General features: G+C 46.9%; 1 protein-coding gene across 2 annotated transcripts in view; it reads left to right on the top strand.

Annotated features, from left to right (window-relative positions):
• The window catches only part of TMEM184A (transmembrane protein 184A), a 172,567-nt gene that overhangs the window by 120,405 nt on the left and 34,683 nt on the right, over positions 1-17,479 (top strand). For both annotated transcript variants that reach the window (XM_078664955.1, XM_078664956.1), the window contains one exon: positions 3,926-4,001. In XM_078664955.1, the coding sequence (XP_078521081.1) occupies positions 3,926-4,001 (76 nt within the window). The remainder of the gene's footprint in view (positions 1-3,925; positions 4,002-17,479) is intronic.

The following is a 17,479-nucleotide window of genomic DNA, read 5'->3' as shown; positions in this document are numbered from 1 at the left end:
CACACCAAGAGACGATCAGACAGACAAATTAAATGCTACCGATGCGGCTAGGACTTCCCGCATGCAGACGCATGCCCAGCACTAGGACAACAATGCCGGAAGTGTGGTAGAGACAATCACTTCGAAAGCATGTGCGTGACATTGCACAAGAGTGATCAACGGGGACAGCCCCGGCAACATCATCCCTCAGGCAGTCGTCACCATGTCAGAGCAGTCCAGGATAGACGAGACTCATCCACTGGGTCGTCACAATCCAGCTGTCACTCTTGCCGGACATATCAATCTCGACGGTCATCATCAAGAGAATCCAGATCCCTCTCACCCATCTCACAAGACCAAAACGAATATATCTACTTTGTGGTTGATCCGGATCGGATGAAAGAATATCCACGGCTAGACATCAGAATTGGTTCTCATCATACCAAGTTCGTGCTAGACAGCGGGGCGTCGCTAAACTACCTACCTGTAGCGGAATATCAAAGAATGAGGCCGCCTCCCAAACTAGTCAACGCCCACGTGCAAGTATATACATGGATGTCTAAGAAACCACTACTGTGTCTTGGGAAGTTTGCAACCGATCTGTCATACCAAGATCACACGATACAAGCCTACAGTCATGTCATCGAGGGACCTGAGGCAGACTGCCTCCTAAGCCTGCCCACTGCAGAACGACTAAAATTGATCAACCTATTGTACAAAGTGGATGACGAACCAGACATCATCCAAAAGTTCCCCAAGCTTTTCCAAGGCCTTGGAAAAATGAAAAACTGCCAAATAAGACTGCATATCAATGAACAAATCACACCAGTGGCGCAACACCACCGGAAAATCCCATTTCACCTGCAAGAAGCTGTGGAGAAGGAGCTCCAAGAACTACTAGATGCCGATATCAGAGAGAACGGACGGACCTACGCCATGGGTCTCCCCGGTTGTGGTAGTCCCAAAGAAAGGAGAAGCCAGCCGAGTCCGTCTATGTGTGGACATGAGAGCGCCTAACCCGACAATATAGAGAGAGAGACATCCAGGCCCCCACATCAGTGACATGATCACGTCACTCAACGGAGCCAAAACATTTTCAAAACTAGACCTCAACAAAGCATATCACCAACTAGAACTGCATGAGCGGTCAAGATATATCACGACATTCTCGACGCATCTAGGGCTGTTCAGATATAAAAGATTAAGTTTTGGGGTGTCCTCGGCAGCAGAAATATTCCAAGAAACAATCAGGAGAACAATCATCATATCCCACATGTACTAAATTATAGTGATGACATCCTAGTATATGGAGCATCCACCCAAGACCATGACAGGGCGCTAGATCGTCTCTGTCATGCACTAATGGAAGCCAACCTCACACTCAACAGGGACAAGTGTGAATTCCACAAGCCAACGCTGAAATTGTTTGGCCACATATTCTCGGGAAATGGTATGAAACCAGACCCTGTAAAGGTAGGAGCGCTAAATGACACACCGAGCCCAGATGACGTTGGTGACGTACGATCGTTCCTAGGCATGGCCAGCTACTGCTCCAGATATATACCAGACTATGCCACAATAAGTCACCCCCTGAGAATGCTCACCAAACAAGGACAGCCATTTCAGTGGTCCACCCAATGTGAAGGGGCGTTCAGAGAAATCAAGAAAGCTGTGGAGTCGGCCAAAAACTTGGCTTACATCAATCCAAAAAAGAAAACTGAAATAACAGTAGATGCCAGCCCCGTAGGACTAGGAGCCATCCTAGCACAATACGACAGAGAAGAAGACCAGCGACACATAGTAGCATACGCCAGCAGGAGAGAGCATACTCCCAGCCAGAAAAGGAAAGCCTGGCTGTAGTATGGGCATGTGAACATTTCCACATATTCATCTTTGGAAAACACTTCACCCTAGTCACGGACCATCAGGCTCTGACCACAATTTTTGGAAACCCTCGAGCAAAAATGCCACCACGGATAGAGCGATGGGGCCTCAGGCTACAAGAATACACATACACCATCATACACAAGCCCGGAAAAGCTGCAAACCCCGCAGAGTACGTGTCCAGACACCCCACCAGATCCAGCAAATCAGAACAATCAATTGCGAATACATTCACTTCGTAGTAGACCAAGCTAGACCTCCGGCTGCTTGCTGGAAGCTAACTGTGAAGCGACACAAGCTGACGTCACCCTACAAGAAGTGAAACGTCGGATCCAAACCAACAGCTGGCGGCACTCACAAACCAGTGAACAAAATGACCAAAAGATGGCAGCATTCAAACATGTCCATTACGAACTGTCAATAGCGACAAATGGTCTCATCCTAAGAGACACCCGAATTGTGGTCCCACGACAGCTCAGACAAGGGGTCATAAATCTAGCGCACGAAGGACACAGGGGCATAGTAGCCACGAAAAGAGCACTCCGTGAGAGTCTGGTTTCCAACACTGGACCTGATGGTGGAAACAACACTGAAAGACTGCCCACAATGTCAACTGGTGAGCCATCCAGATCCCCCTGCACCGCTACAAATGTCTCCACTACGGGAGGGTGTCTGGCAACACATTGCCATTAACTTCTTTGGGCCAATCAAGTCGGGCCAATATGTCCTGGTCATCATGGACGAATACTCCCGATTCCCCATTGCACAACTGTGCACATCCACGAAAGCATCTGGCACCATACCGATCTTAGAAGAGGTCCTTGCCGCGTGGTAAAGTCTGACAATGGGCCTCCATTTAACAGCCATGACTTCACTGATTTTGCTCAACATCTCAATTTCAAACACCGGAAGATCTCACCGCTATGGCCTCAGGCGAACGGAATGATCGAACGCTTCATGACCACGATCAAGAAAGCCATTCAGCAAGCGGAACACACCCGGAAGAGCATTCAGACAGCACTAAACGAGGTACTACAAGCTTACCGAAACACGCCACACTCCACCACAGGCAAGTGTCCTGCCACCATCATATTGGGACGACCAGTGCATACAAGGCTACCAATGATGAGTCCCGCAGCGAGTGAACAATATCCCGACTCTGACCATGAGGAGATGGTGGCCATGGATAAGATAACGAAAGAAAAGATGAAGGACTATGCGGATGAACGGCGACATGCCGCTCCCACTGAAATCCACGAAGGAGACTGGGTGCTGGCGCGGCAAGACCAACACCGAAAGACTGACTGCCAATATCATGAGGTTCCTCTGAAAGTGATACAACAAAAAGGAACTATGATCACTGCGGAGACCGATGGAAGACGAATTACCCGGAACGTGACGTACTTTAAGAAGTGCAGCCCCAATGTCAAGGAACTACTGACTGAACCAAGAGTGGAGAGAAGAGAACCAGAGACACTACCCAGTCGCAGTCCGGCACTGATAGAAATCACTGACAAGCGTGACCGTGACAGTCCTGACCTCCAGTCGCGCTCCAGACGGGTCATCACAAAACCGTCTCGCCTGATTGAAGAACTATAAGCAGAGACAGTTGGCGACGGGAAATAAGGGGTGCAACAGTTGCTGTGTTTTGTTTTATTTTTGCTTTGTTTACAGAGGGGGGAGATGTAATGATGTCCGTACCAGTAAGGCACTAGGACATGCCCGAGGTGGGACGAGGGTGGGCGGAAAGGGAGGAGCTGGGGCTAGGGACGGCAGTTAGCCCAGGAAGAAGAAGAACGCAAATAAAGGAGCCGATACCCTGTAACCCTGTGTCCGTGTGTGCTTATATCCTTAAGGACACTACAACTACTCACCCTTTAGTGTCTCAAGACACGTTGAGGTGGGAGTAGGGGATAATGGGGGATCTGCAGTTCAGTTGAGAGCCAGGTCTTGAGGTCCTTCCTGAATTGAGGCTTCCTGAACATTTGGGACACACCAATGTTTTAGCTCCTCTTTATGTCTAGCCAAAGACTGACCTGGTACAATTGTTATTGGTTTCTAGGTCCAGTTGCTTTTATGGGACATGCTGCCTACAGGGGATGTCCTACTCCATTGGGTTCCTCCGGTTCTGTAAGCAGGTAAGCGAGTAGCATGGGTTTCTCTTTCGATAGTTTCTTGATGTTAGAATTGATCATCTTGACTGGTATGTGTTGGGCTTGTCTGTATGACACTACACTTAGGTAGCGCAGTCGCCAGAGTGGTGGCCAGCCCCCAGGACAAGCAATATGTCATCAATGGGTCTTCAAACTATAAATGGCATCACTTTTTGTTACTCAGTAAATCAAGTTCCAAAAAGACAAACCGTATAGAGACCAGAAACCAGTATAGTGCCAATCAGCTAACGCTTTGCGGATTGTACCAAAGTCCACTGCCTGATTTTAAGCATAAACATTGATTAATTTCTCCACAAAGCAACTAATAATGGAACCACTCCATCAACTGCTTTGTAGCAGAAGCATAATGTTGGGACTCTCCAGTCCATACATTAAATATCTCGGGTAACAACATAAAATGGAGCCACGAAGGTGGGAAAAATATTAGGTGATGGGATCTGACAAAAACAGACCCCCCAGCAGCAGACATTGAAACCTTGGTAATTCTCGTGGGCAGTAGACCTTTGAGATGGTACAGCAGATCGAGTGGTTGTTGCCATGATGACCCGGAAGTATTTCCTTATTTAGCACTATTACTGGAAATATCCTCAAATTAGGTTGGATCTCTTCCGGTTGCCTCCCTACATAATGCTACCTGGACTGCTCTGCTTTCCAAACCAGGAGCCTGGTTCTCAGTCACTTTCTTTTAATTTAAGCTCAATTTGAATCTGTAGATAAGATAACCAAATCTTCCTAAATTTTTAAAACCTCTTTATTTCTTATGCAGCTTTTCAATATCTACTACATTGCCACTGACCCTTTATCCCGTTCTCTTAAAGTTATGCCTTCAAATTGCATCCAGTCTGGTCACATGGAAAAAGGAGAAAGTTATTTCCTATTGGTTGCAGGATGTGGGGACATGCAAAGGGAAGATATCATGGTGTGAAGATTTGGATAATATTATGTTTTTTTTACTTAAGTCTTTGTATTTATTTTGATATTCTGTGCACTTTTTGGTGATCTTGTTCTTTTGAGTTAAGTTTGTTTTCCCCCCAAAATATAATAGAAATTTGTGTCCAATGGACATCCCCAGCAGTAGATCTCAAACACATGTTGTGGAACTACCACAACCTCTGGTTATAATGGTCGGAGGTAATGCAGAAGAACTGAGATATCACTAGATAACCACGGTTGGACATGTGGGAAGCGGGAGCTTTGAGTGTCTATACAAGGTCAAGGAGACATAAGATGGCCATTCACTTTATGGACCTGGCCCTAGCTTTAAAAAGCTAGCGATCCCACTGAAATGCAAATGTGCGGCTCCCCCCAGCAGTGCAGCTTGAAAACGTAGAGTGGAGCTGTGGGCAGGGGTTGAGGCAACTGCGTTACACAGAGAGGAGGCCAGCAGTGCTTAATTTGTAAAACAATATGTGTCAGGGCCCTGGGCAGGAGGTTACTGTATCTTGCACCACCCATTGCCCCTGCAAGTGCCGCCAACGACCGTACCCACACAACTACTAACCATTACACTCTTGCAAGTGTGATATTTCAGATTATTCCAGGTCCTCAAAGCTACAAGAATGGCTTGGGTGGCAAGTATTAGTTCTTTTTAATGTATTTTGAATTAATAAACAACTGTTGTTGTGCTCATTTCTAAATCAGAAGAACAGTGCCACCATGTGACAGACGCCTAAAGGCCTGGTGCTGACAGTTAAGTGCCGGTGCCGAGCACTGGAAACCACTGGCACAAATTAAACACTGAAGACCAGGGACCTTCTTTGTTGCCAGATAGCTCTGACGTGGGACCATTTATTGTCTCAGTTCACAGACTTGCGGGAAGAAGGGCTCCTCCTCCTCTTTAGTTCCCTCCCGCGGCGTGTCTCCCAACATCTGTCAGTAGAGATGAGTTAAAATGTAAGCAAACACCCAGTCCCATGTAGCGTTACCAGATGAGTTGCAAACGAGCCTGCTTCATCCCCACCTCGTGGGCGACCATTCAACCACCTACCGACTCATGCACATGCTCTCTCTCTCTCTCTCTCTCTCTCTCTCTCTCTCTCTCTCTCTCTCTCTCTCTCTCTCTCTCTCTCTCTCTCTCTCTCTCTCTCTCTCTCTCTCTCTCTCTCTCTCTCTCTCTCTCACACACTTCTCTCTCTTCTCTCTCTCTCTCTCTCTCTCTCTCTCTCTCTCTCTCTCTCTCTCTCTCTCTCACACACTTCTCTCTCTTCTCTCTCTTCTCTCTCTTCTCTCTCTCTCACACACACTTCTCTCTTTTCTCTCTCTTCTCTCTCTCTCACACACACTTCTCTCTTTTCTCTCTTTTCTCTCTCTTTTCTCTCTCTTTTCTCTCTTTTCTCTCTTTTCTCTCTTTTCTCTCTTTTCTCTCTTTTCTCTCTTTTCTCTCCCTCCCTCCCTCCCTCCATTCAGGCAGCGGTCACACTGTGGGTTACCCGAATGGACCCATTCTGTATTTACCACCCTGTCACTAGTTTTTCATGGGGTCCCCGGGTGCCGCCTAGCCCCTCCCATTCCCTTAATACCCAGCTTGCCATTAATTTGCCTACTGTTTGATGGGTATACACGCACACACTTACCAAATGCCTTATCCTCTCTCGGGACGTTCCCTCTTTATTTAAATTGAGGGGATGACTCCTGTATTTTGTGTACGGCCTCGCTGGTACTACTGTAATGTGCCCAGAAGACTAATCCTAGGCTACTTGCGTACGCAATGGATGTTTTGATGTTTAATGCAAATTCGATAAAATCAGATACAAAAAGCTGCAATAGAATACGTTTTACAAGAATATGTTTGTAACACCCTGTCGCCTGTTCTAAAGACAACAAGCAGAAGGAAGGAATGCTTGAGTGGCAGTCGCTCTGGGCTGCATTCCAGAGCATCGCTTTTCACACTGGGCCATTCTAGACAGAGACTCGCCCTATGCTAATCAGGTTAGTTCTTGCTCCAATAGGAACAGTCCAGCCCTGTCGTCTATGGCACAAAGTGTTTGTTTTGTGAGATTCTAAAATGTGAACTGTGTTACAGTCGGGACTTCTCTAGTTATTTTTTAACTGTTGGGTTCTTGGAGGTTAAACATTGCAGGCCCGTCATCCAGCCACATTGTTGTCTGGTCCTTCAGAAGAATGGCAGCAGCACAATCGATTACATTAACAAACATGTTTTTTCCTTTATCACCTTTCATCCTTTGTACTCGGCTCTGAGCCCCAAGGTTAATCAGCACTAAAAACAATACCTCACCTGCAAATGCACTTACCACTCTGAAGCTTCATCCTATCGTCAAAAGTCAGGCTGACCAGAGGAGAACCGATATCACAGTATTGTGAAATGACAAGCTGGGTGTGTATTAAATGCACGTTGAATGGGTCTAACTCTTCTCTTTAGCCTTCAGATTCCATATTTCAAGTCCTTTGTTTATCCAGTATTGGGGTATCTTTCATAGATTCACATGCCTGAATCATTCCCCGTCGTCGAGGCGGGAGTCCCACGGTAAAAATATACACAATAGCAGTGCCAAAAAATTTCTTGTAGTAGGCTGGAGAAGCCTAAAGGCCTAACTAGGCCCAAAACTTAGCAGCCTATCTACCTCATTATGTAAAAAGACCTGAAATAGTAGACTCCGCCAATCAGCAGTCCTCACCCTCTAGAACCTTCCTAGCTCAGGCAGTTCTCCTCAGATTTTCACCGCACTTCGTGTGTAAGGGAGTCTCCCTGAGTGCCTACTCAGTTTTTGTCTCGTTTTCTTCAAAATGTCTGAAAAGAAAGCTCTTTTCAAGGCTTGTGGAACCTGCAATAAGGACCAGCACTCTGACTGCATCTACCGTCTGCACCCCTCGCATGTGGTGAAGGATTTTAGAATTTGCCGTACCTTCCCTTCAAAAACTATCAGGGATAGAGAGGCAAGGGTTCTTTTGTGGTTAAAATCATCTTCCACAGATGATGAGGACAAGGCCTCTACCTCCAGCAAGAGAGCCAGGTCCAGAGAGAGCTCTTCTCCTGAGAGGAAGAAAAAACCTAAACCCTCTCTGAGTCTCAGAACCCTCAAAGAGTGCATCGTCTCCTTCAAGACCGTCCACTGCGAGTACAGCCCAGACTAAGACTGTTTCTCTGGTGTCTATTCATACTGCTTCTCGGACTTCAACCTCTTCAACTTCTTCTGCTACGGTCACCACTTCGGTTATTACTTCTCCTCTGGTATCTGCTAAAATATTGCCGTCGAAATCATCGTCGACTGTCCCGTCGACGACGGCTCCATCGACGAAGATCCCTTCTGCCATGACGACAAAGACCCTGTCGACGAAAACAGGCCCGTCGGCGACAGTCCCGTTGACGAAGACACCATTGACGGCCTCGTCGACGAAGGACTCGTCGACTAAGACACAATCGACGGCCTCGTCGATGAAGGACTCGTCGACGAAGACACCATCGACGGCCTCGTCGACGAAGGACTCGTCGACGAAGACACCATCGGCGGCCTTGTCGATGAAGACACTATCGACGAAGGTTTCGTCGACGAAGACAACATCGACGGTCTCGTCGACGAGGATACCATCGACGGTCTCGTCGACAGCACAATCAATACCGTCGACGACAGCTCCGTCGACGGATATGCCATCGACAGTCCCGTCAACGACAATTCCAATGACAACAGTTTCGTCGTCATTGACTTCTACGAAAGCAATGGCCAGCACACCTCCGATGAGGGTGCAATATACCCGTTTTCAAATGAAAACTTATCAAAGGCAAGACTACTCTCACATTTCTCCACTCTTACCATCACACCTTTTGGAGACATATGTGGAGGATGATTCGGATGACGGCGAAGAGGATGAGAGACCTTTTGGGGTTGCCCGTCACCCTTCCCAATTAAACATCAAGTATCAGGACAAAGATGAGGACGATGACCAAGAACATTATGCGAATGAAGACTTCTCAACGCCATATCATTCGCCCCATACCAGACCTCCTCGTTCAGAGGACACAAGTCATCTGCCATCTACTTTAATTCAAGACTTACAAGCTATGTTGGCAGACTATCGCCAGAGATTTCCTCCAACTCCAGTTACACCTGTTGTGCCGCCTGTCCCAGTTGACATGCCAAGGCCTCCTTTGCCGCGAGCTTCATTGTCACTAACTTCATTGTCACTAATGCAGGATACTGGCCCTACACCCCAAGGTGACACAGATACCTCTTCTCATGATGAGGATGATGGCAGGGAAGAGGGCGAGTTGCCAGATCAAACACCTACGGATCCGTGGGATGATTATGTAATTCCCATGCCTTCACCGCCTGCGCCACGCCCGTCAGATTCTGCGCCTGAGGATATTGGCGGTTTTCATAATATTATGCAACGTGCGGCTAATAGATTTGACTTGTCTGTCACCGTTGAGCAGTCTGACTGCTTTTTGCATGACTTTAAGGAGGGGTATCGCAGAATTACCAGAGCTATCCCTATTATCGATTACATATGGAAAGAGGGCCTCAACATCATGAAAACGGCAGCTTCCATTCCGGCAGTCCTTCCAAGAATTGAGAAAAAGTATTGAGCGCCACCTGATACTCCATCTTGCTTAATAGGACACCCTAGACTGGACTCGGTCATATCTCAGGCCGCACAACAGAGGTCCAAGAACCCTTCTGCTCCTATTTCAACGCCACCTGACCAGGAAGGCAGGAGACTAGATGCAATAGGGAAGAAGTTCTCTGCTAATGCAGCAGCCTCCATTAAGGCAGCTAATTTGTTAGCAATTTTGGCCCGTTATGATAGTCGGATGTGGTCAGATCTGTCTTAGTTCCTTGATCTGATCCCTGAGGATCGTCAACAGGAGGTACGCAGGATCGTGCTTGAGGGAGAAAGGGCGGCATTGGAAATCATTGATTGCGCCCTTGATATTTCGAACACCAACTTTAGGCAATTGGCGGGAGCAGCAGTCCTCAGGCGTCAAGGTTGGCTCAGGGCTACCACCTTCAGACCTGAGGTCCAAACGAAGGTCTTGGACATGGCGTACGATGGGGATTCGCTTTTTGGAAAGCACATCGATGACGCTTTGCTGGCAATCAAAACGGATACGGACACTGCAAAATCACTAGGTACCCTACAATACAAGAGAGGGGCATTTAGAGGAGCAAGAGGCCGTGGTTACTCCTCCAGAGGAAATTATTCCAACCAGCAAAATCGACAGTACCAGTCTCAGTACAAACAACCGTACTATCAATCATGATACAGACAGCCTGCCTCTGGTAGTTTCTCTCGTCAGGGAGGGAAACGGCGCTCAAACAATCAAGGGCGTGATTCCAACAAGCGCCAATGAGCTTTGCCGGACGTCAGCCATTCATCCTCCTCTTCCCGTGGGCGCCAAAATTTCCGCCTTTTACCAACTGTGGCGGACAATAACTTTGGATCAGTGGGTCCTGGATCTTGTCAGGAATGGACACGCTCTGGAGTTTTTGCAGAAACCACCAACAGTGCCGCCCAGGGGTCCCCACCCCCTCGTCTTCACTTACTATTCAAAGAGGCCTTAAAGATGCTACACAAGAATGCGTTAGAACGAGTTCCTGCCTATCAGAAAGGGAAAGGATTTTATTCTCGCTTCTTCCTCGTAGAGAAAAATTCAGGAGAGTGGCGTCCAATATTAGATCTGCGCAAGCTCAACAAATATCTGAAGAAACAGAGTTTTCGCATGGTAACGCTAACAGACATTCTGACTTGTCTCAACAAAGGGGACTTTATGGCTTCTCTGGATCAGGAAGACGCCTACTTCCACATCCCTATTCACCCAAAACACCGCAAATACCTAGGATTTGCAGTGGCTGGCGTCCACTTTCAATTCAAAGTGCTTCCATTCGGCCGGAAATCGGCGCCACGAATATTTACCAAATGTTTATCCCCGGTGGCGGCCATGCTGAGGTCACAGGGAATTCAAGTTTTCCCATACCTCGACGACTGGCTATTAAAAAGACCATCAAGAAACTCCACGATGGAAGCGGTCAAGAGTTCCCTCTCCCTATTCTCAAATCTGGGACTGACCCTCAATTCAAACAAATCTCAGCTTCAACCTCGCCAGGAGTTGACCTTTCTGGGAGCAGTGTTGGACACATGCCAGTGCAAAGCGTTCTTGACTCCAGAACGGCAACACAAACTGCTAAAGCTGGCAAAACAAATATTTGCAAGAAGGTCACTTTCGGTTCGAACATTTGCTTCCCTATTAGGGATGTGCTCGTCTGCAATCAGCCTCGTCCCTCTGGCGAGACTCAGAATGAGGCCACTGCAGGAGGAATCACTTCGACAGTGGAGGCAAGTCGACGGATCGTTCGACCGCATCAAAGTAACATCCAAGATGAAGCAAGCCCTTCTTTGATGGACGAAGGCACACAATTTGTCACCGGGCCTCACATTCCTCCACGACATACCAGAGTTCACCCTGACGACGGACGCTTCCATGGAGGGTTGGGGAGGTCACCTCCAGGACCTTCAGATTCAAGGGCGGTGGTCTCATCAGTACCGGCAGAAGCACATCAACAGCCTGGAGCTGAGAGCCATTTTTCTGTCCCTGCATGCCTTCCTTCCAAGGATTGCGAATTAGTCAGTGCTGGTGCGCATGGACAATACCACCAGCATGTATTATATAAACAAACAGGGAGGAACGAAATCTCTCACCCTGTCGCTGGAAGCTCAAGAAATGTGGGAATGGGCCATACACCACGGCATATCCCTCAGAGCAGAACATGTCCACGGTGTCCAGAACTCTCTTGCCGACAACCTCCGCAGGACTTTCTCAAGCTGTCACGAATGGGAACTCTAGCAACTTCAAGTGGAGAGGATCTTTCAAACATGGGGAACACCAACACTGGATCTGGTTGCCACGCAGCAGAACAGCAAATGCCTATTTTATGCCAGCAGGTTTCCTCAACAGGGGTCAAGGGGAAATGCCCTTTTGATGAGATGGTCCGGAATATTTGCATACGCTTATCCTCCGATCCCGCTCATTCCGAAAGTACTGCAAAAGATGAAGAGGGAACATTGCACTCTCATCCTCATTGCTCCCCGTTGGCCAAGACAGTATTGGTTTCAGGAACTCCTTCCACTCTCTCAGCAGCCTCCACTTCGTCTCAAACCAACAGTGTCAATGTTAACGAGAGAGGGGGCCAGATCCGACACCAGGATCCTTAATCACTGCACTTGCACACCTAGCTCCTGACATCTTAGAGTTCAAGGATCTTAATATCTCCACAGACTGCAGGGCGATTTTATCGCAGGCACGTGCGCAAAGGACCATCAAGACATATCGTTTTAAGTGGAAGCGATTCTGTTCCTGGTGTGCAGAAAATAATGTTCATCCAATTCAAGCTCCACCTGAAGACATCCTTCCTTATCTACTGTCCTTAGCTAGGGCAGGACTGGTTTTCTCATCCATTAAGGTACATCTGGCGGCAATATCCAGATTCAGAAAGAGTTCCAACAAACCATCATTATGTTCATCATCTTTGATCAAACACTTCCTTAAAGTGCTCTTCCGAGCTTTTCCTCCAGTTCGGCCTCCTCCTCCTGAGTGGGATCTTAATATTGTTCTGTCCCAACTTCTAAAAAGGCCTTTTGAACCTATTCACAAAGCGGAGCTAAAGTTTCTAACTTGGAAAGTGGCTATCTTACTGGATCTCACTTCAGCCCGCAGAGTCAGTGAGATACAGGCCTTCACGACTGCACAGCCTTTCTTATAATTCTCTAGAGACTTTGTGACGCTTAGAACCAACCCAAGATTCATCCCGAAGGTGCCGACCCAATTCCACATCAATCAACCTGTCAAGCTCAAGACTTTTTTCCCAGATCCTAAAACTCCGCAGAGCAGGTTTTACATTCCCTAGATGTGAAACGGTGCCTTAAGTTTTATCTTTAAAAAACAAAGGACATACGCAAATCTAATCAGCTTTTTGTTGCTTATGGTCAAGCCACCTTGGGTCAGGCTGTAACAAAGGCAACTATAGCTAGATGGTTGTCATCTACGATTCTCTTCTGTCATGACAAAGCTAACAAACCTTTAACAAGAAAGGTTAAAGCGCATTCCACCAGAACAATGTCCGCGTCGACGGCCCTTTTCGCTGGAGTGACGTTGGAGAACATTTGCTGAGCTGCTACGTGGAAAAGTGTGCATACTTTTACGAAGCACTACTGTCTGCAGTCGGCAACTCATGATGATACAGCAGTTGGGGAAGCGGTGCAGCAGCATCTTCTTCATTAAGGTTAGACTCTTTATAGTCTTTTATCCTTCATTTGACTGTTTTCAGCATATGTATTTCATTATTATGTTTTAATCTTTTCAAACGCTGTTCTAATCTGTAATGTACTTTATGAAGGTTTTTTGATGCATATGTTTTGTAAACTAGTTTGTGCTCTATAACCTTCCAGGTTGTTTGGGGGTGTATGTGATTTATTTTCTCTCCCACCTTCCTCTAACGACAGACATGATGTCACTGCTTGCTACTCTGATTCAGGCATGTGAATCTATGAAAGATACCCCAATACTGGATAAGAAAACAAGTTACTTACCTGTAACTACGGTTATCCAGTATTGGTATCTTTCATAGATTCACATGCACCCACCCTCCTCCCCGGCAGGGCAGTTCTGTTTTATGGATACTTATTCTCACTTGTGCTGGGAAAATCTGAGGAGAACTGCCTGAGCTAGGAAGGTTCTAGAGGGTGAGGACAGCTGATTGGTTGAGGCTACTATTTCAGGTCTTTTTACATAATGAGGTAGATAGGCTGCTAAGTTTTGGGCCTAGTTAGGCCTTTAGGCTTTTCCAGCCTACTACAAGAAATTTTTAGGCACTGCTATTGTATATATTTTTACTGTGGGACTCCCGCCTCGACGACGGGGAATGATTCAGGAATGTGAATCTATGAAAGATACCAATACTGGATAACCGTAGTTACAGGTAAGAAACTTGTTTTCTTCTCTCTGCTCTTTCTGCTTTTGGTTAGGTTTCAGTTAAGGCCAAGAAGCTCTGCAAACAAAAGGCAATGCACATAAATAAAACATTAGATAACATAGGGTTGCCATGTTCCTTGGATGGATGGAGCTGGCCCACTCTCTTAAACTCAATATAATCCATTAGCAAGACCACATAGTCACCGGAGAAATTGACCTGGACATGAAAGACCAATTGGCCGCCCCACATAAAAAGATAATATTGAATTCAGGGCTGGACCAATGGAGCATAGAATTTCGACGCTAAGGCTGTAAATGAATCCTCATCTTAAGAGCTGACTCTACCAGTTCATATTCTCTAACAGAATGCAGTCTGTGGTTGCTATTATCCTTCACAAAGCGATACCAAAGGGGATGATGGATGGAGTGTTTGAGCAAATCAAGCACTCACCCCCAGTCAACTGATCTGGGTTTAATCCATCCTCATTCTTTATCTCACTCCACCACCCCAGTTCAGATACGGCCAAATGCAAATCAGCCTGACCCTGTGCCTCATGGGAACAGTCCAGCCTGAACTGCCAAGCCATGTCTTCCCTGGACCAGAAACAAGCATCCTGGGAACGGTTTCGGGTTCATAACCCTCTTCAGCCAGGCTATCTTGAATCCAGTGGCAAAGTGAGCAAGGGACCCACGTCTTGGCATACCCTGCCAACTTAGGGCGACCAAAGCGATACGAAATGTGGACGGAGCGTAAGGGCAGAGTAAGCACAAGTGGTGCACTACTGCGCTCGATCAGGTTCCCCCCCCCCCTTCCAGGCAGCCTGACGAAGTTTAGAATAAACTCCGACAAGGTACTCATAGACCTTGATATAGGTCAGGACAATATACCTAGACCAACCCTCACAAAAAAAAAAAAAATTTTTTGTTTTTTCATTTCCACTAGTTTCTAGCTCCTGAAGAAAGCCTACTTGACCCCCCTGGGCAGACCAAGGCTGAAACATGTCTACCTTTTCATGGACTCTAAACAGTGCGGAAGCCCCATAAAGTTCTTTCCTACGCACGAAAATATATTTTTTAAGCCTGATACCAGACCTAATAAAATTGCATTCTTTTTGGTTACCCAGGCTTTTTTAGCAAGAACCTTTCCCTCATGCACTAATCCTTTTTCATCACTAAATCACTACTGTACTAACCAGCGGTTCACCTCCGGGTGGAGGAAGCGCACATATTAACCCAATGATGATGCTGTCACGTAGCTAGAAACCAAAGAAAGGCGGATAGTCAAAATATAACGCCATTCGAGCCTCAGTACGTGAATGAGTGTTTTTTATCGGTACCGGAACAAAACCCTGGTTACTCAGGACAAGTGATCCTTCCCCACTTTGATTTTTTTGATTATGAACAAGGAAGCTGAAAGGATTACGAATTCTTCCTTCTCCCTCTTTTGATTCAACTCAAAAAAATTAAATCAGATATTGCGTTGGTGTCATACTTTGTTCCTTCTAGTTTTATAATTATACACTTTTCCTTCACCCGGATTGTAGCCTGATTAATTAGAGTTGTGTAATGGGCCCTGTTTGTCCTCTCTACCCCATCAGATGAGATTTTCACATTCCCACTTTCAGATATTCTTAGATTTTTCGTCATCTGTATAAACTTTCAACTCGCCTTTTCTTGTTCGCGTGGTCTGCCCAGAACCATTCCTTGAAGGCCCTGTCAACTGATAGACTTGTCAGTGGACTTTGGTGTTTTGGTGTTCGTAAGCCGAAGTGAGGCGACTGCTCCCACAGCTCTTCTCCTGCAGGTGGGATTCTTCGTAAGCCCAGGGCCTTCTCTGCTAAAGAAGAGTGGAGTGTGGTGAATGCTTCTTGCCAGGGCCGGACTGGCCATAGCGGACACCGGGCAATCCCCCGGTGCGCCGCACGGGTGGGGGCCGGTTTTTGTTACAGGGACGATTTTGCAGCTCTGTGCTGCAAAATCGGCCCTGTACCAAAATCAGCCGAAAACCGGTCCGGCATAGAGCTCGACTGCACCTCCCCCCCCCCCCCCCCCTAAGCCCCCACCCCCGAGTGGGAGGGGGGGCCAACCGAACACTTTGCCAGGGCCGGTTGTGGTTCCCAGTCCGGCCCTGCTTCTTGCAAGAACTTTATTTAGTATTTATAATTGATTAAAGCTTCTGCTATGGCACAGCTAACGGTTATTTACCAAGGGGTCCAAACACCACATTAAAGATTTATGCTGAATGAAGTGCCACTCTGCTGCCTTATCTTCAGGTTCTGATTTTGTGGTTTTGTGGCAGTAGCTTATTAGGGTGGTGGCATCATGAGATGAACACGTCTCATGTCACCCCTTGTAAGAAACAATACTTCTCAATTGTAATATTTATCTATAGTGGGCATTTATCAGTCCAATGTTGAGGGTGTCAGATCCAACACTAGTGATCTTTTAGTTATGTGTCATTAGCGTCAGGCAATGTGTTACACAGGTTATCCTATTAAATAGCCTGTGTTCTGTTCTCCCCTTCCCCCTGTATGTGCATTACAATATATAGACCCAGTAAAAGGCATCAGCTGAAACACCTTGATCTTTACTTGGTTTGGATTTGTGCCACATAAATATGTGGCGTTCACTAAAGAAAAGGGAATAATAAAAAGAAATACTGAATAACAAATCTTCGAGGCCGATTGTTCGTTGTGCCACTGCGTGGGTGTCCCATGGAGACGAACCGCTGGGAAGTAGCGGTACGATGAGGTCCGGTTGGCCACGTAGACAACAAAATGGGGACCCGAGCTGGTCTGGACCTCTCCCTGTGATGTATTCCTATAGGTTCTGTATCGATCCCCCTATTCCTGACCCTGTTCTGGTTAACAAGTTAACTAGCAGCCATCCCATGATGCAGAAACCGTTATCTGATGAAGCCACACCACGGCACAGGAACGTGTTATCTGATTAGGTCATAACGCTTGCCATCTAATTAGACAAGCGATATTCCTCCAGCCCCTGATAAGGCATACGGAGTTCTCAAAACAAATCAAACCTATGACAACCTGGGAAAAACCCTGCGGCCATTGTTTTGATTTCACCGAGAACTTCAGCAAAAGAATGTGCTAACGACCAAGTCGTATGACATCCTTATTGACGTATCTATGTCCATCCTTACGTCAATCTCGGCACCTTACAGGTATAAATATTACCGGTATTGCCTTAAGCAAACACACGCGGTGGTGACGAGATCGGAGCAGCCAGACTTGCCGAAGCCCAGAGCAGAGCAGACCCCGCTGGCGCAGCCCCGCCTTCCTGACGCGCTGAGAACGAGACGCTGCCTTTCTCCTGCCGAGAAATCCAGCTCCGGCGCTTCCGAGCAGCCCTCGCAGGCAGCTTGGAATATCGAGACCAGAGACGAGAGATACCATCCCTCATTCATCCTAAATTCCAGGTACAGAACTGAATAACCCCTTGCAGAGAATTCTTGAGTCAGTCACTTGGCAAAACAAACTTAACTTAAACTGCTACTTTCTAT

This window comes from Lissotriton helveticus, chromosome 10 (assembly GCF_964261635.1).
Source record: "Lissotriton helveticus chromosome 10, aLisHel1.1, whole genome shotgun sequence".
Classification (NCBI taxonomy): Eukaryota; Metazoa; Chordata; class Amphibia; order Caudata; family Salamandridae; genus Lissotriton; species Lissotriton helveticus.
Note: the sequence above shows the minus strand (reverse complement) of the source record. Positions and strands in the feature narration are given on the sequence as shown.